The 23,585-nt window shown below is 48.4% G+C and overlaps 1 protein-coding gene across 1 annotated transcript; it reads right to left on the reverse strand.

Annotated features, from left to right (window-relative positions):
• Positions 1-3,226: 3,226 nt before the first annotated feature.
• Positions 3,227-13,767, reverse strand: LOC104465895. The gene is given in 4 exon segments (XM_010079119.1): positions 3,227-6,724; positions 7,445-8,108; positions 8,599-8,740; positions 13,536-13,767. Coding segments are annotated over 4 exon segments (4,536 nt in total).
• Positions 13,768-23,585: the final 9,818 nt, after the last annotated feature.

A 23,585-nucleotide genomic window follows, 5' to 3' on the forward strand; every position in this document is an offset into this window, starting at 1 on the left:
GCTGTGATGCAGACCCCTGCCTCATCCTGCACTGAGGATTGCTGGGCTGTGATGCAGACCCCTGCCTCATCCCGCACTGAGGATGGCTGGGCTGTCATGCAGGCCCCAGCCCCGTCCCGTGCTGCCCCTGCCCCGTCCCGTGCTGAGGATGGCTGGGCTGTGATGCAGACCCCTGCCCCGTCCCGTGCTGAGGATGGCTGGGCTGTGATGCAGACCCCTGCCCCGTCCCGTGCTGAGGATGGCTGGGCTGTGATGCAGACCCCTGCCCCGTCCCGTGCTGAGGATGGCTGGGCTGTGATGCAGACCCCTGCCCCGTCCCGTGCTGAGGATAGCTGGGCTGTGACACTTCCTGCTGCAGGACACACTGTGGTGGCCTCCTTTTCTGGCCAGCACAGAGGGGAGCTCTGGGGAGGGATAAGCATGTCCCCTTGCAGTGTCCTGCCTTTCTGTGAAGCCCCCCAGCACCGCACACAGCCCTCGAGCAGCATCTGGAGCTGGCAGCTCCATTGGCTTCTGCTCTGCTTGCCATCTTGACGTGATCTCCGTACACAGAGTAAACTCATGCCATATTCCCCAACAGAGAAGAAAATGCCCATGCTGGGGGAGAGGTGGCTGTAATTGCATCCAGGTGCCCGGTGGTGGCTTCCAAGTCCTAGAGAGGGTGGGCTGCATCCCACATGTGGGCACAAATCAGCACCATCAGGTGCAGGCAGCTCTGGGGTACGCCAATATGATGAAAGAAACAGGGTACATGGTGCTTGTGTCTGGTCCTGGAGCGAGCTGGGCTGCCTGGTGCTGTGCCCTGGTGCTGGGTGAGATTATTCACTGGTTTAACTGGAGCTGGGGGGAGAGGAGCCCAGTGCCCAGCCCTGCTGGGACCAGGCAGCGAGGTATTTTTAGGAAAATAAGTGTTGCTTAATGAAATAATTCATTAACCAAACAATTTACTTGTGAGCAACCTGCTGGGAGCAGTGCCTGTCCAAACCAGGGCAGGGCATGCTGCTGGTATGTCCTGGCTGTGAGGGTGTCCCTGGGGGTCCTGCTGCAGGTGAGGGCTGGATCCCCCAGCCTTGGTCCCACCCTGCCGCTGCCCCTGGTCCCCCCTCCAACCCCTGTGGCTCCCGAGAGCGAATGTGCAATATGTGCAAGTGGTGTGGCTGCTGGAAGGAAACCAGCTCTGCTCGGTTTATTTGCATTTCTTGGTGCAAATAAAAAAGTATTCTTTGAACTGTTCTGAAAATGCAAGCTGCTTCTCTGTTTGGATTCTAAATCTTGCCTGTGCACTCGAAGGGATGTGGTTTCTGAAGGTCTCAGCCCCCTCCAGCGCAGGGTTAACCCCATTGCTGGGGGCATTTTGAAACGCGCTGGTCACCCTGATCATTCGGGGTGCTGGGGGTGTCTCCATCCTGCTGGTGCTGGTGGGGCTGCAGCGGGTGGGTGGGCTCGCGGTGGTGCTGCTGCTGTTCCCTGAAATGGAAAATAACTCCTGAAACACATGAAGCATGTTTAGAGAGGAGACGTTGCTTTATTCTGCGCAGGGTGCAAGGTGGAGGTTTTCCACAAGTCGAGCACATGGAGTGATGCCAGAGTTTGTGTTTTATACATTATCAACCCCTTCCAGCCCACGGGGCAGTCCCATGGAGGCGGTTTACATTTTGCTTAGAACAGATGATTTGAGTCAAAAACTAATTATACAAATGTAAAGATAATCAAGATAGGCAGGATGCAGTGATACATGTGATTTATGTTGTTGTCCAGGATGTCCTAATCTCCAAGGACATCCTGAAGGCTAGCTCTCTGGTTAAATACACAGTGAAATGCCTGAATGCAGGTCCCTGTGTCATATCTTCAGCTAAGAGCCCTAATTAACCTCAGTGCTAAGAGTTTAACTGTAAGACAATGGTTCCCCCATTTGAGACTCAATTTAGACATGAATTAAGTCTCTCCTTTTTGTTGCCTTACTCATTGCTGAGGTACAACCCTGGACACTGCACTGGAATTACAGACACACATGCGAATACGCTCCCGACCAAAATCACTGTCCTTAGCAGTGTCTTGATCCATGAAGACAAATCAGGAATCCAGGCTGTTAACCAAGACCATACATCCTGGAATCCAAAGGAAGTGTCAACTTTTTGTATTTCATGTAAAACTTTAGTGTGTTTCCAAATTTCCTGTAGGTGGGTGGTAATTCTTCCTGACTGATCCACCTGGACACAGCAGCTGGTGTTTATAACTGCAAACTCCTCCTTGGGACGCCAGCATCCTATCTAACACCATTCTCTTTTGCAAAGTTGACTCACTGGGGAGACCTCTCCCTGCAGTGCAGTAATTGCATCTATAATTTTATTTTCTATGTTCTCCAATTCAGCTGAAACATTCACAATCACTTTTTCCAATTCACTTACTCCCAACCAGAGTATAAACCATCTAGCAGAGGAACGAAATCCTGTTGGTCCTTCTATTACAGGATTGCTTCTTTTATGTATATTTCCATATAGGATCTAACTCAGAAGCTTTTATCTAACTTGTCTGTTACAGTTATACAGGGGATCAGGGCTCCTAAAGTACGAGTCTCCTCCCAATGTGGAGGTGAAGTTTTTCTAGCTTTCTGGCTGCGTAACCAATGCCATCCAGCTCCCTTTGGAGTGGTCCCATATTGGGTTGTTTCAGCTTTTCCTTGCAATTTCATAGAGCAGCTGCAATATGGATGGTGTCCTACTGATACCTTCCCAGACAACAGGGTTTTATTCATTGTTAGGCACTTAACATCTGAGAATTTCAGATTCTCTATATCCCACTTTTGAAAATCTAGGTTCTCTGGTTTCATCAAATCCAATCCATAAGTTATTCTAGGAGGTCTTAAATGGAACAGGTATTCCCACCATGGGCACCCCTTTATTGGAATTTTCAGGGAAATGAGAGCATACTCAACAGTCGGATCTATTGGCTGCTCTCATGGTCTTTTGAACCATAATGAAGTGTTTGTTTTGTGTCCATGGATCTTCCTGATGTGTCTGGATCATTGTTCATTCCTAACAACAGCAAGCCTAGGGCTACACAGCACGTAATTACACAAGTCCCTGACAAAGAAGCAAAAGGATATTATCATTCCAATACCCAATAAGGTAAAATTTTGTTCACAATCAATATTAAAAAAAAGATTTTCCAGTAACCCAGGTGCAATGCATCGACTTACTCTTCTCAGATTGCAATTGTAAAGGATTCAGTGTTTTACAGTCCACTTATCTGGGGGGGGATTCCTTCCTTGATTCGAGTGTGGTGAATCCAAGGTCCTGCTCCATCGAGCTTCACTGCTGTGTGGGTTGTCAGAAGGACTTGGAAAGGTCCTTGCCACCATTCTTCCAAAGGCTCTTCGTTCCAGGTTTTCAGGTAAACCCAGTCTCCTGGTTGAGAGCTGTGCCCAGCAGTGTCCAGACCCAAAGGTACTCTGGATTGAAGAGAAAATAGAACTTTCCCCAAAAAACATGACATATTCTTTAAGGTATTGCTGCCCAATGATTTCCTCAGATGCTGGTTCATGGTTTGCAGTTCGATAAGGCCTCCCGTACAGCGTTTCGAACGGGCTAACTTTCTCCTTAGATTTAGGAGTGATCCTAACTCTCGACAACGCTAATGGGAGAGCATCTGGCCATTTCAGCTGAGTTTCCTGACAAACCTTGTTTAATTGCCTCCTAACTGTTTGATCCATCCTCTCCACTTGACCTCTAGATTGTGGCCTCTGTGGAGTGTGTAAATCCCATGGAATTTCTAACACCTTTGCTAGCGTTTGTATTATCTTAGCTACAAAACAGGGTTCTCTGTCTGAAGACATCCCTATAGGAATGCCAAACCTAGGGACAATCTCTTCTAGGAGTATTTTAACTACTTCTTTTGCCTGGTTGGTGCGACAAGGGAAAGCTTCTGGCCACCCAGAAAAAGTGTCCATGAATACCAAGAGATACTGATACCCGTTTTGCCTCGGAAGTTCAGAAAAGTCTATTTGCCAATAATCACCAGGTGTGTTTCCCTTGTGGATTGTTCTGGGAGGTTGTCTGGGTTGCACCTGAGGACTGTTTTTCTGGCATATCTCGCACTTTCTCACGATGCTCTTTGCTATTCCTCCCATTCCTACACCCAAGATTTGTGATTTTAGATTATCAAACACAGCTTGTATTCCCCAGTGAGTATTTTGATGCTTTTTTGCTATAGCTTCTCTTAAAATCACTGAAGGTAGTATTACTCGATTGTCTTCGGTGATCCACCACCCCTCCTGGTTCCTTTGGGCATTCAGTAACTGGGCTAACCGATTTTCTTCTTTATTATATTTGGGAAGCTCACTCAATTCCCCATATTTTTTGGGCCATATTCCTAATCTTGATCGTTTAGCTGCCCTTTTTGCAGCTTGTTTAGCCCATCGGTTTCCCATTATTACTGGAGTGTTACAGATTTGGTGAGCTTTGCAATGCATTACCGACACTTGCTTAGGCAAGCTGATGACTTGTAATAATTTTCGAATGAGTTGCCCATATTTTACTGATGTTCCTTGTGCCGAAAGTAATCCTCTTTCCTTCCAAAGTGCTCTGTGGGCATGGACTACTCCAAATACATAGTTGGAATCTGTCCAAATGTTTACAGTTTTTCCTTCTGCCAATTCCAGGGCTCTTATTAAAGCGATCAGCTCAGCTTTTTGGGCAAAGGTGTTAGCTGGCGAGGGGTTTGCTTCTAATACCTCTGTGTCTGTAACTATTGCATATCCAGCTCTCCAAGCTCCATTAATCACTTGCCTGCTTCCATCCACAAACAAACTTAGTTCAGCTGTGTCTAGTGGTGAGTCTTTCAAATCGGTTCTGCTTGAATTCTCTTGTTCAATAGTTCTCAAGCAATCGTGCTCCAGTTCGGTCTCGCCAGGTGTGGGCAGTAAGGTGGCAGGGTTCAGAGCTGAAGTCACTTTCAATTCAATATTGTCCTCTGCCAGTAACACAGCCTGGTATTTCATCATTTGGCCAGGGGACAACCAATTTCTTCCTTTCTGTTCCAAAATTGCAGTTACCATGTGTGGCACTTGAACTATCATTTTCTGTCCCAAAGTCAGTTTGTGTGCCTTTTGTACAAGCAAGACGGTAGCGGCTACTGCTCTCAAACAAGACGGCCATCTCTGACTCACTTGGTCCAATTGCTTAGAAAGATATCCCACAGGTCGCCTGCATGACCCAAATTTTTGGGCGAGGACTCCCAAAGCAATATGCTGTCTTTCAGTAACAAAGAGCTCAAAGGGTTTTTCCTTATTGGGAAGCCCTAAAGCAGGCGCAGACATTAAGGCTAGTTTTACCTCATTGAAGGCTTCTTGACATTCAGGTGTCCATTCCAGAAGCTCCCCGGTACCTTTTACAGCCTCATAAAGTGGTCTGGCCACCAGTCCAAAATTGGCGATCCATAGGCGACACCATCCGACCATCCCAAGGAATGCTTGTAATTCTCACTTTGAAGCTGGCTCCGGCACTTGGCAGATTGCCTCCTTTCTTTCGGTGCCTATGCTCCGTTGTCCTTGAGCAATAGTAAAACCAAGATAAATTACAGTCTGCTGAGCAATCTGAGCCTTTTTCTTAGAAACTCTATATCCAGCAGCCCCCAAGAAATTCAAAAGGCTGATGGTAAATTGAATCGACTCTTGTTGAGTCGATGTACCCAGCAAGATATCATCAACGTACTGTAACAAAGTCACTTTTGGATTCTCTTCTCGCCAACTCTCTAATTCTTTTGCTAATTGGTTGGCCAAAATAGTTGTGGTATTTTTAAATCCCTGAGGAAGGACAGTCCAGCACAGTTGTGTCCTTTTTCCTGTTCTTGGGTTTTCCCATTCAAATGCAAATAGTTTCTGACTTTCTGTTTCCAGTGGTATGCAAAAGGAAGCATCCTTCAGATCTAGGACAGTGAACCACTGGTCAGTTTCTTTAATTTTAGCCAAGAGCGTATAAGGATTTAGTACCACAGAGTGTACATCCTGTGTAATCTGATTTACAGCTCGTAAATCTTGGACCACCCTATACTCATTGGTCCGAGGCTTCTTTACAGGCAGAACAGGACTGTTATATTCTGATTGACATTCTCGCAGAAGTCCATGAGCCATAAAGTTCTCAATCAAGGGTTCTAATGCTTTTCTTGCCTCCAGCTTAACTGAACATCGTTTTTGTCTTACCGGTTTAGCGCCAGGCTTTAAAGCGACTGTTACCAGTTCCGCAGCTTTGGATAGTCCAGGAACCCCTGAAGCCCACACCAAAGGTGTTACCGCGTTCAGCACTTCCTCTGGAATCTCCTCGGCCCTGGGTGTCTCTTTCTGTAACAGAAGAACTTGCGCCGCCAAGGCTTTTTCTTCTGGGATTTGCACACGGATGTTGTTGCCTTTTTCAAACGTTACTTGAGCATCCAATTTACTTAGCAAATCCCCTTCCAAGAGAGGCATCGGGCAATCAGGAATATATACAAATTTGTGAGTAAAACTCCTATTTCTAATTCCACATTGAATTGGTTGAAAGAAAGGTGGAACTTCTTTCCTCCCTGTCGCCCCAATCACAGGCATTTCTTGTTTACGCAATTCACTTTTATGTGTGTTTAATACCGAATATGTGGCTCCTGTATCACTGAAAAATTTTATTTCCTCGTTCTCCAGCTTCGGAGTGACCAGGGGATCTGTTGGGGAGTCTTCCAAATCTGCCCCTGGTCCCTGGAAATCCGAATCCTTGTCTGATGTTAACAAGTCTGTTACATGGGGATTTTCCTGAACTCCCCGAGGCTGATTCCGGGGACACTCCCTTTTCCAGTGTCCCTTCTGCTTACAGTACGCACACTGGTCCCAGGCTAAAGGTTTGCTCCTTCCTTGCCTGAATAGGGCTTTGTGATATTCTCCTGGGCGGTGGGGGGGAGTTGTTCTAAATCCACCTCCACGTCCTCTGCTTTTTCTGATACCCTCAGCTATAGCTGCAGCTAACAATTGTTCTTTTCTATTATCTAGCTTAATTTGTTCCTTTTCCTGTTGTTTCTTTTCCTCTTCTTCCCTGTCATTATACACTTTCCAAGCCACCTCTAATAATTTATCAAGAGACCTCACATCCGCTCCTTCTATCTCTTGCAGCTTGCTTTGAATGTCTGGATTAGATTGTCCCACAAACAAATTTACAAAAATTAATACATCAGTTTCCTTTTCAGGATCTAATTCTGTATATTTTCTGGCTGCTTCACATAAACGTTCAAAGAATGCGGATGGATCCTCACTTTTCCCTTGTACCACCTCATATAATTTAGAAAAATTGTTCTGTTTCGGTATTGCGTTCTTTACACCAAACAGTATTAATCTTTGATATTGAGTTATCAATAACCTCTGAGTGGGATTATTTGGGTCCCAATTGGGATTGGTGGGAGGGAAATGATATTCTATCCTGCCTACCTGTGCATCCTGAGCATGAACTCTTTCTGCTTCTTCCTTAGCTTTAACCAAAACCGCCCTTTGGTCCTCATATGTCATCAGGTATCCTAATACCATGTGAATTCCTTTCCAATCCAGATTGTGATTTTCAATTATTGTTTCTAATACTTTAGCCACCTTTCCTGGATCCTCCTGATATATCCCTGCCATTTCTTTCCAAGCCTCTAAATCTGTCATTGAAAAAGGAACCTTAACACCCACCGGTTCCTCTTGTGGTCCTGCTGCCTGCTGTGAAGGTGCCAGCAGAACCTCTCCTTCTCTCCGTGTTTGACCCGCTAGAGGACTAAAATCCCTCCCTTCATCTTCCTTATCACTGCCACTTTCAATGTTCACTCCTCCTTGTGCACCTCCTTCGCCCCCATTTTCACGACCATTATTGTCAGTTGCCCCGCTCCTAGGAACAACCAAGACCTGCACGTCTTCCCTCTCTCCTGGAGCATCCTGATGTTTCTGACATCGCTGTCCTATGCTATGAGCAGAGCAACATCTCTTTAAGGGTTTCTCTTTAAGACTTTCCCAAGCTGACACATTGGTGTCCAAGCCACATTCTTTCCAGCTTTTCCAATAATCTCGCAAAGCAAAGAACAGATCAGCATATGGTAATTCATCCCATTTCTCTTCCCTCCTACAGAATAATACCAACTGTAAAATAGTATTATAGTTTAAAGTTCCATTTTTAGGCCATTTCTCCTGATCTTCCAGAGCATACTTTGGCCACCATTGATTACAATACATAATAAGTTTTTTCCGGGTTAGGCGGTCTCCTCCAAATTCCTTCCAACGACTTAAAATACATCCCAAAGGAGAAGCTTTTGTTACCCCCTCTTCTGCAGAAAGCATAGTATTTCCCATTATAACAGTTTACAATATAAAACCACAATGCACTTAAAAACACCAACAGAAAATGAAACAAAAAACTCAACCAAAAACCAAGCGAAAACCCCAATTTTCCTGCTCTGGTTGTCACTGTTATAACACAAGAGAGATACCAGCCACAGTGCCAGACCTAAAAGGTAATTCCTCTGATCCGTACCTTAACGGGTACGAGTTACTCAGGGATTTATTAATGAGCAATGTCTCTAGTGATCCGACACGGCCAGTCACTCACCACCCACCGGGGAAATCGCGGGGGAGTCCCCGGACAAGGCATCTGGTACGTGCTGGAGTCTGACGAGCGATTCCCACCGGCGGTAGCAGGAGACGAGCGGAGTCTGATCTCAGAAATGGAGTCCCATCTGGGGGGGCCAAAACTGTTCCCTGAAATGGAAAATAACTCCCGAAACACCCGAAGCGTGTTTAGAGAGGAGACATTGCTCTATTCTGCGGTGGGTGCAAGGTGGAAAGTTTCCACAAATCGAGCACGCGGCCAAGAGTTGGGTCATGTATTTATACAAAAAGATTCTGGAGCCCCACCTACCCAACACAGTTATTCCTCCTCCCTAATGCATATTCATTAGGTGACAATAAATAGAATTCTCACGCCTGCGCACTCAAAAATGCTGAGCTGGCAGAGATCCTTTGCGCCTGCGCGAGGGTTGAGGTGGTGGTTTGGGAATGAAAACCCATCCTCCCATTTTCCTTGTAGGGTATTGAGTCATCCCAGACCCCGTTTGTTTGTACTTCATCAACTAAGGTCTAAACAGCGTTGCTTTGGTAACCACCGAAACGAAATGCGGTTACTGTTTGACCAGCTCAGCACAATAGCGTCAGTCTGGTGATGTTTACTCAAGGTCAGAATGTTCCTTACTTTACTTTACAGTTTCAAAACTATTGTCCTCTAGGAAATGAGCCCACAGAAAAGTCCCACGGAGGTGGTTTGTGTCTCGCTTAGAACAGATGCTTTGAGTCAAAAACTAGTTCAACAGACTGAAAGATAAACAAGATAAGCAGGATGCATGGATACATGTGATTTATGTAGTTGCCCAGGATGTCCTATATCTTCAAGGACTCTGTCCCTTGATTAGAAATTCCTCAACTAATCATTTTCAACACTTGTAAGAAAACATTCTCAAGGCTAGCCATCTGGCTAAATACACAATGAAAGGCTTGAACGCAAGTCCCTATGTCAAAGGTTCAGCTAAGAGCCCTAATTAACCTCGATGCTAACGAACTGGCTTGGAGTTTAACTGTAAGCCAGAAGTGATGCAGCCCTGTGTTAACATCCACCCTGAAATGCTTCTGCTCCGATCTTGCTCTAGTTGCATACCAGGGAGTGTTTTTTGTACGTTTTATGTCGACATTACATGAATATTCACATTAGTTTCCCAAAAAAATTACGTATTATAATAATTGCATAATGATAATTTTCCACAAATCATTAACATATTATAATAATTTTCCCCAAATCATTCGCATATTGTCTGTCTTCTTCTTTTTCCACTGCCTCCCCAGGCCAGACCTGTTCCAAGTTGATTGCTTGGGCACATCTGTATCTGCCGATTTACAGAACGAACCCCATTCTTATCTCCCTGAAACATTCACAAGGTGCTTTGCAACAATCCCACCCACCACCACCTGGTACAAAACCCACTGGGAGGTGCGAGCCGAGCTGCCCGCTGGATGCGGGGAGGGATGGAGGCGTGCTGCGATGCGCCATCCCCGCTGCTCCCAGAGATTTATTAGTGTAATGAAAGGCAGGAAAGTGCCCCATGAATCACCGTCATGTTGCGATGACGCTCTGTAAATAACACAGGGAGCTGGTGTGAGCCGGGTGGTCCGGCGCGGGGGGCTGCAGGGGTGCCCCCAGCCCTGCCCCTCCTCTGGCGTTAACCTTCTGGCAGGGGTGTGGGCAGGGGGTGCTGCGTTGTCACCCTTCCTCGCCGAGGCCAGAGCTGCAGATGTGTTTGCAGATGAAGGGTATTCCTTCCACTCCCCCGTGGGCTGGGCTTTCCCAGCATTTCCAGGCTCGGCGGAAATCCGGGGGTGCTGAACCCCGCTGCGGAGCACGCTGCGTGCGGGGCTGGCTGTGCTGAGAAGCCAGTTTTGTGCGTTTCTCTGTAATCCTAAACCTTCTCTAGAAATCAGTGCAAACTGACAGTCGTCCCCCATCTGGGGTTTTTCTTCTCCTCCTGCCAGGGTTTCAGCCACCAGCTGCATTTGCAGAGGAGGAGGAGATGCAAACCCAGCTGCAAGCGGGCTGAGGGTGTTTTGCTCAACAGGAAAAATCCCCCTTTTCTGGAAAAACATCCTCTGACTTTCAGAGCAGGCAGCATCGCTGCAGTCTGCTCTCCTGGTCCCTTCTTCCAAGTTGGGGCTGAGGGAAGGCTGAGCACCATCCTCCTCTTCCTCTGCGCACCATCCTCCTCTTCCTCTGCGCACCCTCACCCAGCTTGAGGATCCTCACCCTGTCACCCCCAATGACGTGGGTAGTGCTGGGGCTCTCTCTGCTTCTACAGGGCGCTTATCTTGGGAAAAAATCATAATAAAAGCTAAAAGAGAACTTTAATAGTGTAATATTTGAGACGATAGGAAGAGAAGCACTGAGAGAAAAATTGCTCTTGGCTGGGGCTGTGGCACAGTTGGGGTCCCAAGCTGCCTCTCAGGGATGCAGAAGTGGGGAAAATAAACATAAAACCAGGATTTTGTGGGTTTGGCTGATGTGTGCTGTGCTCAGGCAGGAGGACAGGCTTACACCATGGCTGGCACAGCAGAGACTCCTTTAGGGCAGACATTGGGGTTATTTAGTGTCCTGGGTTCAGCTGAGACGGAGTTAACTTTCTTCATAACATCTAGTAAGAGGCTGTGCTTTGGGTTTGTGTGAGATGCTCCCATCAGCAAGCGGGACAGTGCACAACCAGGCAGCAAAAAACAGGCGCAGGCTGAAGCGCTGCCCAGAGCCAGCGCCTGTAACCGGCACAAAGCGTTCCAAGTCCGGAGAGGGTTGGCAATAATTTCCACATTCCGTGATTTTTCTTAAGAGGGGAAGAGAGGCAAGCCTGAAATAATTACCCACACAAGTAGTCATTGAAACATTCTTTACTGCGAGCACTGATCTCTTACTGTATTTAACAAGACAATTTTGGCTCTCGGTGCATAAAAGCAAGCAATGATTAAAGCTCTTGTTTCCAGGATCCATGAGCCAAAGCGCAAAAGTCTATCGCTAGATCCAAGTCGGAGCTTGGCAGCCAGCTCCTGCCCAGGGTGCGGGCCAAGGTGAAGTGGCTCTACTCAGTATTTTGGGGTGCTGGGAAGTGCAGGGGGTGCTGGTCCTCACATCCTGCAGATGCTGGGTGCCTGGGGGCATCTCCGGCAGGGAGGATGTGTGCCTTCAGCCCTGGAAGTGAGTTTGGGGGTTTTGCAGGAGGTGGAAGATGTTGCAGCTCCTCGGGGCTGGGGAAGGTTCCTTGGTGGTGGAAAAGGGCAGGTGCTGAGCGCGGGGGCAGCTCGGGAAATGGGGCCAGCTGGTGGCTGCTGCTGTCTCCCTCTGTGTCTGTGGAGCAAGAAAGGATGTTTGGGGGGGCTTGGGAAGGCGCAGGCAGCGGTGCAAAGCCAGGGGCTTGGCTGGAGGTAGAGCTATTGGACAGTTTGTGCTGCCTGGAGTCAGGCAGTCGCTTTGGTCTCCAGGTGTCAGTGAAATCGGGAAGTAAACCTCCCAAACATCAATATGATGTTAAGAAGGAGGCATTGCTTTAGTACAGCTGGATGCACGGGGAATAATTCCACCTATCCTGCGTACCTTCCTTTGCAGAGGTAACCCTTTTATACAGTCCATGGATACATATTCAATAAATTCCCCGGAAAAGCCATACATATTCACAGAATTTCCCAAAACTAATTATAATATTTGCCCTCCCCTTCACGCATGCCCAATTATCCAGAGCAGGGGTCTTTGGGGGTCTCAAGGGTCTGCAAATCCACCCCCTCCTCTACTCAGCTGGCCAGAGTTCTTTGAATTTTTCATATACGCTCTTAGAACCAGGTCATCGCGGTCTTTAATCTTTCTTGGCCTGCAATTGCTGGCCTCGGGCCAGTTTTCCTTCATCCTCAGGGCGGTCTCTTTGTTAGCACCTGAATTCATTGCTTACAAGTATGCAAGGATTAGTCCTAGACAAACAAGATATTTCAAGGCTAACAGTATAAACCTAGTATCCCTGACTACTTCTAAGGTCTGCAATTAGTCATTAACCCTTCTGTAACACAGGGTGTCTCAGGCTGTGCCACCCCCTTTGGGGCAACAACCAGCTAAATGGGAAGGAGCTGTCCCCTGGGGAGAGCCCATCAGGGCATCGCGCTCGCCCCCGGGTAAAACTCAGCAGAGCTGATGAAAGCACCCTTTTGTGCTGTGCTGTGTACTGCTGCCCTGAGATGAACCGAGATCAGCATGGCCAGAGCTCCCAGCATCGCTGGGGTCATTGCTGCAACAGCCAGCAAGGTGCAGGGTCCCTGTGTCAGCAGAGGATGTGGGGATGCTGCAGGTGCCACCAAAAGTGCCGCAGCTGCTATGTGTGCAGTGTCACCCAGGCAGCACAGCAGGACCCGTGCACAAAATCTGCTCCTGATCCCTAGGTTTGCACAACTCTGCTGCTCCCCCGTAACCTGCTCTGCTCCCTGATTAGTGACCTTCTCTGAGTTCTGCCCCGCGTGGACAGGCAGCTCCAGCGATGCTGGTGGCAGTAGGAGCTGGGCACAAATTCAGGCCTCAGAGACTGGCTTCTTGCTGGCATAAATCAACCTTGTTTGGTTCAGCGTGGCTGCAGGATTGAGCCCAGGTCAAGATGTGGTTCAGATCTTCCTACTTTGCTTGTTAAGCTCCTGTCCTTGAGGACGGTGTCAGTTTGCCTTCGAGCTAAGATAAATGAGTCCTGGTGTAGCAACACTAAATTTATCCAGCATAGTGCCTGGCTTTCCCGGGTCTCTCTTCTTGCTGCAGGACAGGGAGAGCATCCAGGGACAGCTGAGAGGGACAGTTCCGCGTGGACAGCATTATGCAGAGTCCTCTGTTGCCTTTCCCCTGGAAAAAGTGCAAGAATTCAGACATTGAATAAATTCCACAGACATTAACTATGCTAATGAAGCCACTGCTTCTACACAGGGCTGTTATGTGCTGCCTTACTCTTCTCCCCAAGTGTGGTCAAATCAAACCAGAAAAGATCCTTGCGAAGAGCTTTTATTTCTAGCAGTGGCCTCCCAGCTCTCCTGGAGCACGTGGTGCTGAGGGTGCTGGGGGGATCCAGCTCCTGGGGTGGCTGCATGTCCCTCGGGTGCCTCCGCTCCAGCTGGGACATGGTCAAGCCATTGCTTTTTGTCTGTCGCTGCCCTTCTGGCATTAACTGGGAGCATCCCATGGTGGCCACAGGGCTGCATCCCATGTCCCCAGGGATGTCCCTGCAGCACTGACTGTCCTGGCTGGGAGCCCTGCACCAGCCCAGGGCACAGCTGGCACCGGTACCCACCTGGGAGATGGACTGGCTCTCTTGGCTTCGTTTTGGATGAAAGAGAGCATTTCAGGAGCAGGTCTGTCAGCCCTGTGCTGCTGGTGCAATCCTGGCAGCCCTGGGGGTGGTCCTGGCAGATGGGCAGCCTTCGGCCGCGTCCTCTGCTCACTGGGATGAGTTGTGCTTGTTGGAATTATTTACTGCACTGATCAATAAATACAATAGGCAGCAGGCTGTATTTCATGAACGCAACACCATCCATGTGCCTACTGCTATATTTCAAGAGCATAAATAACTCTGGGGCATCAGCAGAAATTAAAACCTAACAGATATAACTTAGAACAATTTACACCCAGAATTTTTCAGCACAGCGGGGAGGGAAGGAAGGAAACAACAGCTCCAGACAACGCTCCTGGGCTGTGCCCCTCACTTCATCGAGCCTTTCTCCTGCTTTCCCGGGATGCTGGGTTGGCTGCTCCCAGCTCTGGCTTTGCTCCTGCCTCCAGCCAAGGCGATATTGGCTGGTTCCCACCAGCACGGGCAAGCCACCTGCTTTCCCCATGTCCCTCAGATGTGGGGACACAGTCCCAGGCTGGCTGCTGCCACGTGCCATTCATGAGCTGCCTTTGGCATGTCCCGCCTGCCATCGGCCAGTCCCAGCGGTGGCATGCTGACATTTATTTTGCTAGCAGGCAGATAATCCAGCAGCATGTGCTGCAGTTGCCAGGTTGTTTGTTTTCCTTCAAAATATGATACAGGTCTAATGATATGAAAACAAACGATAACAATCAGAGGGGTTATTCAGTGCAGCCCCCTCAGCGCAGGCAGCGAGCGCTCGATTCCCCTTCCCTCTGGTAGCATTTAAGCGTTTCCCCCGCATCGGTGACGCAGACGTTCTTCATAAATCAGCGGAGGTAGGAGCACATTTGCTCCCCCGGCTTTGAAGAGGCGTCAGATCTCCGAACAGAGGCTTCTTGCTGGGTGATCCTCTGGGGCTGGTTCTCATTTCCTCGTAGGAGGTGGGTCTGGAGCCCATTTTGTGCATTTGGGGGGAAGGGGGAGGAAAATGAATGACTTTGCTTCGTTGACAAAAAAAAAAAACAGAAAAGCTTGAACACCACGAGCACTGTGCACCATTAGCATCCCACTGACACAATTATTTACCAGGAAGACGCACATATCGATTTGGCACTAAGCACACACGCCAGGGCTGGGGCTGCGGGGATGCTGAAGGGCTCCGCGAGCGTGACCTGGGCTCAGCACTAGCCTTGCTTTGGGACCGCTCCTGCCTAGGTGCTCAGCAGGCATGACCTTGGCGGAGTTAAGCTCGCATTACTTTACGTGCTGCTGTGGGTTTTGCCCCGACCCTGCGAGGAGGTTGATGGCACCAAGGAATGTGCCAGAGGTGGTGGGAGCAGCTGATGGTAGTGATGGATGCGAGATGGCCACGGTCCCCATCGCCTGCTGCCGGTCCTTGCTGGCGGGTACATCTTCTAAGGGCTCTGGTTGACCTTCAGAGACCTTTGCAAAATGTCAGCCCCTCTATGGATCTTTGCCAGTCATTGCATGCGTGGGCCCTGGAAAGAGGGGAAGGTGAAGGATGGCGAGAACATGGGATGCCTGCAGGTCCTAGATGGGCCATTGCTGCTCTATGCTGCGGGGTCCCCATGGTGCTGGGGGGCTCAGACAGGGTCCCTTGGCTGCCTAGAGGGTCCCCATGGCTGGTGTGGCTGGTGCAGGGGCTGGCAGGGTTCCTGCGCTGTGTCTCTGCTGTACCAAGGGGTTGTTTGCTGGGGTTGCTGCTGCCAGCCCTTGGGAAGAGCCTCTGGGTGCAGACAGCCTTTGGGAGCACCATCTCCCAGGCAGATGGCAAGGAATGGTGGCACTGGGGAAAGGCAGCACCTGTGGCTGGAGGGGATTGCATCTTCCTTTGTGCATTTTAATGGAAGAAAAACTACCAAGGCAAGGCACTGAGAACCCCCAGCTTCTGGGACAAGCTGCAAGGGAGGTGGGTGCAGGTCTCCTGCTCAGCTCTGCCCAATTTTGACTGTCTCAGAGCAAGGGTGTTAATGCACGACAGCTGCACGGTGGGACAAGGCATCCATCTCTGCACCCAACCACTCTTGTACCCCTCCTAAATCTCTCCTGTGTGTGGAGGAACAGGGAAGGGCTATCAGAGACGTGTCCCTGAACAAGCTTAAGCTCCATGTTAAGGTCAGGTTGCCTGAAGAGAAGCGTAAGAGGCTTTTCCAGCTAGCCCATCACTTCTGCAGCAGCCTTGGGATGTGCCAGGCCTCTGAGGAGCTGGTCACTAAGGACAGACAGCCTTTGGGCATGCCCTGGGAGAAACATTTGTCTGGGAAGGGCTTGGGTGCTGCTCCAGGAGAGCAGCTGCCCCGGGAGAGCATCGCTGGCCGCAGCCGGGACCGCCATGGTCATGCGGGCAGCCACAGCAGGCAGAAACTCCTTGGAAAAATTTAAAGGAATTTTCTGGCAGTTTTTTAAAGATAATAGTAACACGAAGGTTGAGCTGGAACATTTCTGCCTCGCTGGGCTGTTTCCACCGAGGAGCTGGCAGCAGGCAAGCTGCTGAGTGAGGAGTCGGCGTTGCCATATGGAGCTCTGCTCTGGCTGCTTGCTAAAGAAAAAATCTTACGGGGCCAGGACTTGGCAGCCCTTCTCCACAGAGACCACTCCTGTGAATAAATGTTACTCATTGGCGTTACTCAGTGCTACAGGACCTGGCCTGTGTTCATAAAGAACAACTGCATTTTGGCCTGGGTTCAGCAAAGCACTCGCACATGTGCACAGCGCGGAGCACACGAGCGGTCCCGGTGACTCCCCGGGAGAAATCGTGTGTTTAAACATGCTCTTTGCTGCATCTGCACTTTCATCTGACTTGACTTTTTGTGCCTTGAATCCCCTTTGGCTCTCCCGGCGGAGGCAACCTCCGTGTCGGCGAAGTCTGCGCTCCTTCCGTGTCTCCATCGAGTTTGGCCGAGGCAGAAGCCTTATAAAAGGGGAGCTGGGGATTTGTCGGAGCAGGATGCGATGGGGAGGCTGGAGCAGGCTGGCAGGGCTACATCTGATTTATATTGCTAAGAGCAGGGGAGAGGGAGGAAGAAATTCACTGAAATGGGAAGGCTGGGTGTTTAAGAATGATAAAGGAAAAAAAACAACAACCAAAAGCATTTTTTTTGTGTGTTATGCGTAAATAGTCTGTGGGAGTTTGTAGCCACAAGGTCCTCCAGAGTCTGAGTGCGGAAGATGAGATGAAGAAAGCGCGAGGCGCAGGTAATGGAGTCATCCCTGTTGCTATTAGATGGGAGATGCTTTGGAAGGGAATCAGACTCCAAGGCTGGAAATCACAAACCCATCGCTTGCGTCCCAGCAGGCTCCTGCTGCCTCTCTGAAACCATGGATTTATCCATGAGACATGAGATCCCGACTCAGCCGAGCTTTCATCTGCGTGGCGATGGCTGCTTCTCTGTTCCTGCACTCATCTCTAATCTCACTCAACCGACTGCAGCAGAGTTCCACCAGGGACATACTTGGCCTCCAGTATTTACCCACGCAAGTGCCAATTTCTCCTTTTGTTTCATAAACGGGCGGTTAAGTACATCAGCGAGCCATGAATTGGGACAGCGATCATACAGGCGAGCTGCAGAAAAGGAAATACTAATGTATAGCAAGACAAGAACAAATTCGAAAGAACAGAAGAAACTCTTGTTAGATATGAAGCGTCTTGCCAAGCCCATGAATCTGGATGTCGTTAGAGAGGTGTACAGTACACAGAAGAAGTCTGAAATACTTTATTCCAGGGATATGTATTTCCGGGACAAGTTGTTAGATTGACCTCTAGCGTTCACTTTCTTTAGGGAAAACTTCTTGATAAAATCCTGTTTTGATCAGGTCTTGTACCTTTGTGCTCTGGACAGGCTTGGGGAGGGGAGGTTTTGTTTTTCTAATGGATAAAACCTTAAAATGTCAGTGTTGGTCTGCAGGAATTTTCTAACGAGCTGGCTGACAGGCAGGCAGGCGTACCGTGGAAATGTTGACACATGATTACCTAGGACGGGGCTGGATGCGGTCCTGGCTCTCAGAGGCAATGGGAGGCTTGCCACCGCCGCACCGAGGCCAAACACTCAGCCAGGAGATCAAAGGTATATTTTTGCTGGAAAGTGCAGCTTGGATGGGTTGTTCAGATTTCACTGGTGCTCTGTTCACTGAATTCTGTGGTGGGGGAAAATATTCTATTTACTCTGAGATCCCAGTTTTTTCTTACATCCATCCCCATCTGTCTTTGAGAATTACGTCCCAAGTTTTCCCCCTTATGGACTGCTCGTTCAGGGATCGAGTTCTAGCCTTGGGTGGAAACTGGAGCAGCTGAAGGTTGGAAGGGTTTTCCCCCAGTTTTTCGCTGGAAGACGCTCATCCCATGTGTCCTAATTGGTATTGTTCAGCATCGTGTGTCTCAAACTGAAATCCAGATAGAATTTATTTGGGTTTGGTTTCATTGATTTGAATAGATGAAAATGTTTGAATGGCAGCCAACCGAAGCTAAATATCTTCTTTTTTTCTCCCAAAGCATTCTTCTCCAGTGTCAGGGAGCTGTCACTAAAAATATTTTTAATTGTTGTACTTTTTAATTAATGATGTTTTGTTGGAAAATATTTGCTCATAGAAGGAGGAGGAAATTCTAGTCTTGGGGAAAGTGATGAAAATCCAAGTAATTTCACTAACCTCACTTCAATTATTCTGGAATTGTTTGCAGGAGGAGTTATTCTCTGTAGCCTGGATGCTCTCATGCTGCTTGTAGGCTCCAAAAAGCAGCACTTTCTACCTCTGTAGTTTCAGGTAAGCTAAACAGCAGGCTGAGGGCTTTAAATCTGGGGCTATTAAAGCCTATTCTTTAAAAAAGCAAGGTAGAGCGTGTGGAGGTGAAGAGAAGTGAAGAAAAAAGACTTGTGGCAGTGTTTTCAAGCAGTGAATTCCTACGTGGTCATCTTATTCTGAGTTTTTGCTATAAAAAAGACACACAAGGACTAGTTCTGGGATATGTTTATTTGCTGAAAATACACCAGCTACTTAGTGACTATCTAGAAGGTCTTACATTTCAATTGTGCTGTTGTTTATTTTTTGTGAAAATTCTGTGATGGCCACCTGACGTGAACTGATTTGAGCACACGGGCTGGCGCTGATGGCTTGTTTCCCTCTCCGGGTTGTGCTGCTTTGCCTGTGTTGCGTGACGACGTTTCTGCCCCACCATTGTGTGAATGTTGCAGAAGGGATTAATTAGTGCTGAATTAGTTAAGAACTGAGCTTGCTGATGAACAGACATCCAGGCCCTGCCTCGGAGATCAAGGACTCTACCTTCCCCCAGTATGGAGCGCTGCAGAAACGCCGTCCTTGCTGCATTTGATGCCCTCCACTCCCTGCCCGTGGGGAAGTCCGGGTCTGGTTTTAAGCAGTTTCACGTGAATTCATCAGAGAGAACAAGGAGACTTTGTAGTCTCGAGAGCAGCTGGTGTTTCAAAACACCATCCTTCCTGGACAGCTGGAAAGGGCAGAACTTACATGTCCCACATAGTTTTACACCTGAAAGAAAGCTTTCTTCTTCTCTGCCAGCAGTGGGGCTTTCCTCGTGCAGAACAGAGCTGTTGGCATCCCCACCCGTGGCCTTGGCACGTCGCCCCGTTTGTTCACATGCACGTTCGGCGCCTGAGCTGCCTGCAGGCACCAGGCACTGCTCATGCTGCTGCCACACGGATGCACCAGCCTCAGGTCTTGGCAGACCTTCCCTGGACCAGAATGCCAGAATTTAGCATGGGCTAGGCAGGAACCAGCCATGGTTCATGTTCATTTTCATTTAAAAATAAAACTCTGGGTTGCTGCATTTTCCTGTGCTGCAGGAGGTCACGGTGCTGCTCAGAGCGAGGAAATCCCACTGAAATAGCACCGGGATGACTGGGGGACCAGGGGAGGGGGACGCAGGGCAAAGCAAGAGATGAACACCGCAGTGATGGGGAGAAGTTTAGATTAAATGTCCCTCAGCACACTGAGCATCTGTTGGCTGCATCAGCACCTCCATTACTTCTGCTGAAGATGTCCATCGTTACTCCATCAGCACTCCCGACTCGCAGCCAGTTCAGGTATCAGCCAGAGCAGCGGAATAGTGAATACCTTCAATAATTTGCTGCTTTTAATGCATTCAGTCAGGCCAATTACATCAAATTACAGGTCTGCCCTTTTCATTTTACAGATTCTTTTTGTCCTAAGAATATAGAAATATTCACTGAGCCCACTCAGTAAATGCTGTGGGCAGCGTAAAACTCAGAGCAAATATTTTTACAGTTCTCTAGCTTTGAAGATCCTTTTAAAGATGATTTCTGAAATGTCCCTGCTAGTGCTGGACCGGGACTAGCGTCCCCTGCATCCAAACGGGACTGATTGTCACGTAACAATTTGCTAAATGAATTACAAAATGGCATTTGCACTCCTTGACCATGCCAGTGAGTGTAATTTAAATCCATTCATGAAGCCCTAATGAGCAGGGACTGTGTGGTTTGCAGCCGTGTATGGGAAGTCTTTGCTAATCACAGCTTGAAGCCGGCAGAGCACTAAGTGCCGCTGAAGTGCCACAGAGTTAAAATCACTCAGACTTTTCAGGAATCAATCACTAGATCAGAAAAATTTGATATTGTTGCCCTCCCGCAGAGTCTGGTGCTGGAGAGGGGAGCAGGTCCTCGTGTGGTGCATGGCCCCCAGGAAACTGCTTCTGGTCTTTCTTTTCCCTCTGTTTTTCCAGCTGTCAAAGGGAGATAACGATGCTGATTTATTTTAGAGACCACTTTGAGGTCAATTGAGGAGGAAAGCTTGAGTAAAGCTGAGTACAAGTTGAGTAGCTTTTGTTTTCGCAGGCTCTCTTCAGTGTTTGTATTAAAAATTCCAAACTTGGAGAACGAGCTGACATTGTAAATTAATGGGAGACACTCAGGTTAGATGTTTGTTTGTTATAAGCACCAGTAAAGTTGTTATTTGTTTACAGCAACCTACAGAAGTCCAAATCACTGACTGTCCCCTGTTGTGCCATGAGCTGTGCGAATGGCAGAAGTCACAGCATCACAGTGAGACAGGTACGTCAATCAAATGACTTCTTGCCTCAGTATTTGCATGTTAGAAATTCAAAATCTAATCTTCCAGGGAAATAACTCTGGTCTCATGTCTGCTGCCTTTGTGCCTGTGGCCAGATCAGTGCATCCCTTTTCACGATGGCCCTGATAACATCTCCCAAGCAGGAGATATCATGAGAAAGTAAAGAGCAGTTTGTTTTGTTTTGTTTTGGTTTTTTTTTTTCAAAATGTAGGCAGACTGAAAATGGGAGTGGGACCAAACCACAAAGCAAACCCACCTAATCATTAATGTCGGCTGAGTCTATGGGGATGTCGAGGCGCACTGCACAACAGCATCTTTGTTCTGGTGGCTTTCAAATGAAACAATACCTGTGGCCCTGAGCCGGGGACATTGGCCGCGTTGGGTTTCACCTGCCTTTTGTGCCTGTGGGAGAAAAGCAGCTCAGCCGGGACAAAACCTAATGGAAGTGTTGACCGTGCTGGGCAGCAGCACAGGATCCCAGCTCTGTTCAGCAAGGCTGCACTTAAGCAGGTGCTCCTGTCCCACCAAAACCTTGCTGAGACACTAAACAAGCTCAACACCTGTGAGTCCATGGGCTGTGATCCTGCTTTCACCACCCTCTGCAGCAGTGGAGACCTTGCAGATCCCATTTCCATTTTTTTTTTTCCTGGTTTATCCTGCAGTCATGGTGGTAAGAATGTGACCTGTACCTTTGCCAGTATTTTCCAGCTACCGTATGAGTTCTCCTTCCATTCAATTAGGATCCCATCACCATGTTCGTTATCTTCTGCTTGTTCATTAGCTTGAGATAATTAAAACAACAGGACTAACAAAAAAAAAATGACCTCATTCTGTTTACTGGAGACTTCAAACCTATGGAACAAAGTTAGATCCATGGATCATACTGTATAAAAGGTGACCTAAAAAACCCCCACCTAGGCTGTCAGTTCTCTGGCATGCCATTTGTCATCAGGAAAGTGTAATTATCATGGACTTTAGTGGCACAATAAATATGAGAGCACAGGTGGTATCCATTTTCAGCTGTTTAATTGAAGAAATGAAAGATCCTGTAATACAGAGTCAACACAGGGAATTTTTCAGGCTACACTAAAAACTTCAATAGCCCTGACCTTGAGGTCATAAAATTACTCATCAGGAGTAAAATGGTTTATGATACAGAAGTGAAGAGTATTGATTTTATAAAAAATAATTTTATATGCAATATAAATGGACAAAATGGCTCACTCTAGTCTTTTGCGGGGCCTGAAAACCCAGGATTGCTGTGCGCAAATCAATACAAATAATATCTTAAAACATAAATTTAATTCATTTATAAAATACAGGCTGCAATATTTTTTTTTCTTAGACCTACCACAGGGGAAAATTAAAAAAAAAAAGAACTAGGGAATGGTTCCTCCAAAGCTTTCTAAAATGTGCTTTGTCTTGCTGGTGTGTTGTGTGTTTATCATCGCAGCAGAATAAGCCTGACTGTAGACTCCAGGACTGGTGCTTCGTCGGCTTTAAGTCCAGGGATTTGGGACCCGCCAGCGATCCTGCTGAGTGCATTTGTTTAGGGAAAAATTCATCCAGGGTCTGCTGTGGAATAACACTGCAAGGAAATACAGGAATTTTGTTAGAACAGCCAGAAAAAGATGCAATCAGTGGCTCAAATTAACACCCTGCCTGGGTGTGAGGATGGAGCCGCTTCCCCCGAGGCAGCAACAGGGCAGGGATGGCAGGGGACGCGGGTAAAGCCCCACAGACCAGAGGACTCACAAAAAGCGAAACCCACGCTCTGAATTCTCAGCTCCGGACCTGACGCAGAGCTTGCTGACTGAAGCTGAAGCCGGCGGTGCTGTGCTCTGGGCTGAGCACCCTTCCTCAGGTACGGGAAAGCCCCAGGACTCCATATTTCTCGTGGTTTGGTTGGTTTTTTTTCAGCATCCATCCTCTGAGCCCCAGGGCAGTGGCCGGTGCCTGCTGTGTGGAGCCCCCTCACGCCCTCGAAGGAAGGCCACACGCGAAGCCCTTTTCCCGCCCTCAGCACTTGCCGCCATTTTGTCTCTCAGTCTCGAGCATCTCACTCCTTCCTCTCAGAGCGCTCCCTTCCCATCCTGGCTGGTCTGTGTCTCCCCTGAGACCCCGTGGTGGTGGGTGGGTTTGTGGTAAGGACTTCTGCCTGCCCAGCCTCCAAGCTGACGCCATCCCTGCCTGTATGGGATGACGGCCATGTGTTGCTCAGGCTTGGGCAGGGAAAGGAATGAGGGTGATGATGGATCTGTGCAAAAAAAAATCTCTTTGCAGTGTAGAGCCTGGCCTGGGTTTGGGCATGCAAGCTCGGCTGGTGCCAGACAGCAGTTTGGGATGGGGTGGTGGTGCCAAAGGCTTTATACTGTTATTAATTGATTTCCATCTCGCCCTTTCTCTCAGAAGAAGGCCTGATCCTGGGAGCTGGTGAGAGGAAGTTCCCTCAGCTGTCCCGGGAGTTCAGCCCCTGCCTCTGAGGGGGTAAGTGAGGGGAACAACTGCGTGCTGCAGCTTCCCCCGTCAGGGCCTGCAGCATTTTAAATCTGAAATTGCCCCTCTAATCTTCC

The sequence above is a fragment of the Pterocles gutturalis genome, unplaced genomic scaffold, assembly GCF_000699245.1.
Source record: "Pterocles gutturalis isolate BGI_N339 unplaced genomic scaffold, ASM69924v1 scaffold36063, whole genome shotgun sequence".
In the NCBI taxonomy this organism is placed as follows: domain Eukaryota; kingdom Metazoa; phylum Chordata; class Aves; order Pterocliformes; family Pteroclidae; genus Pterocles; species Pterocles gutturalis.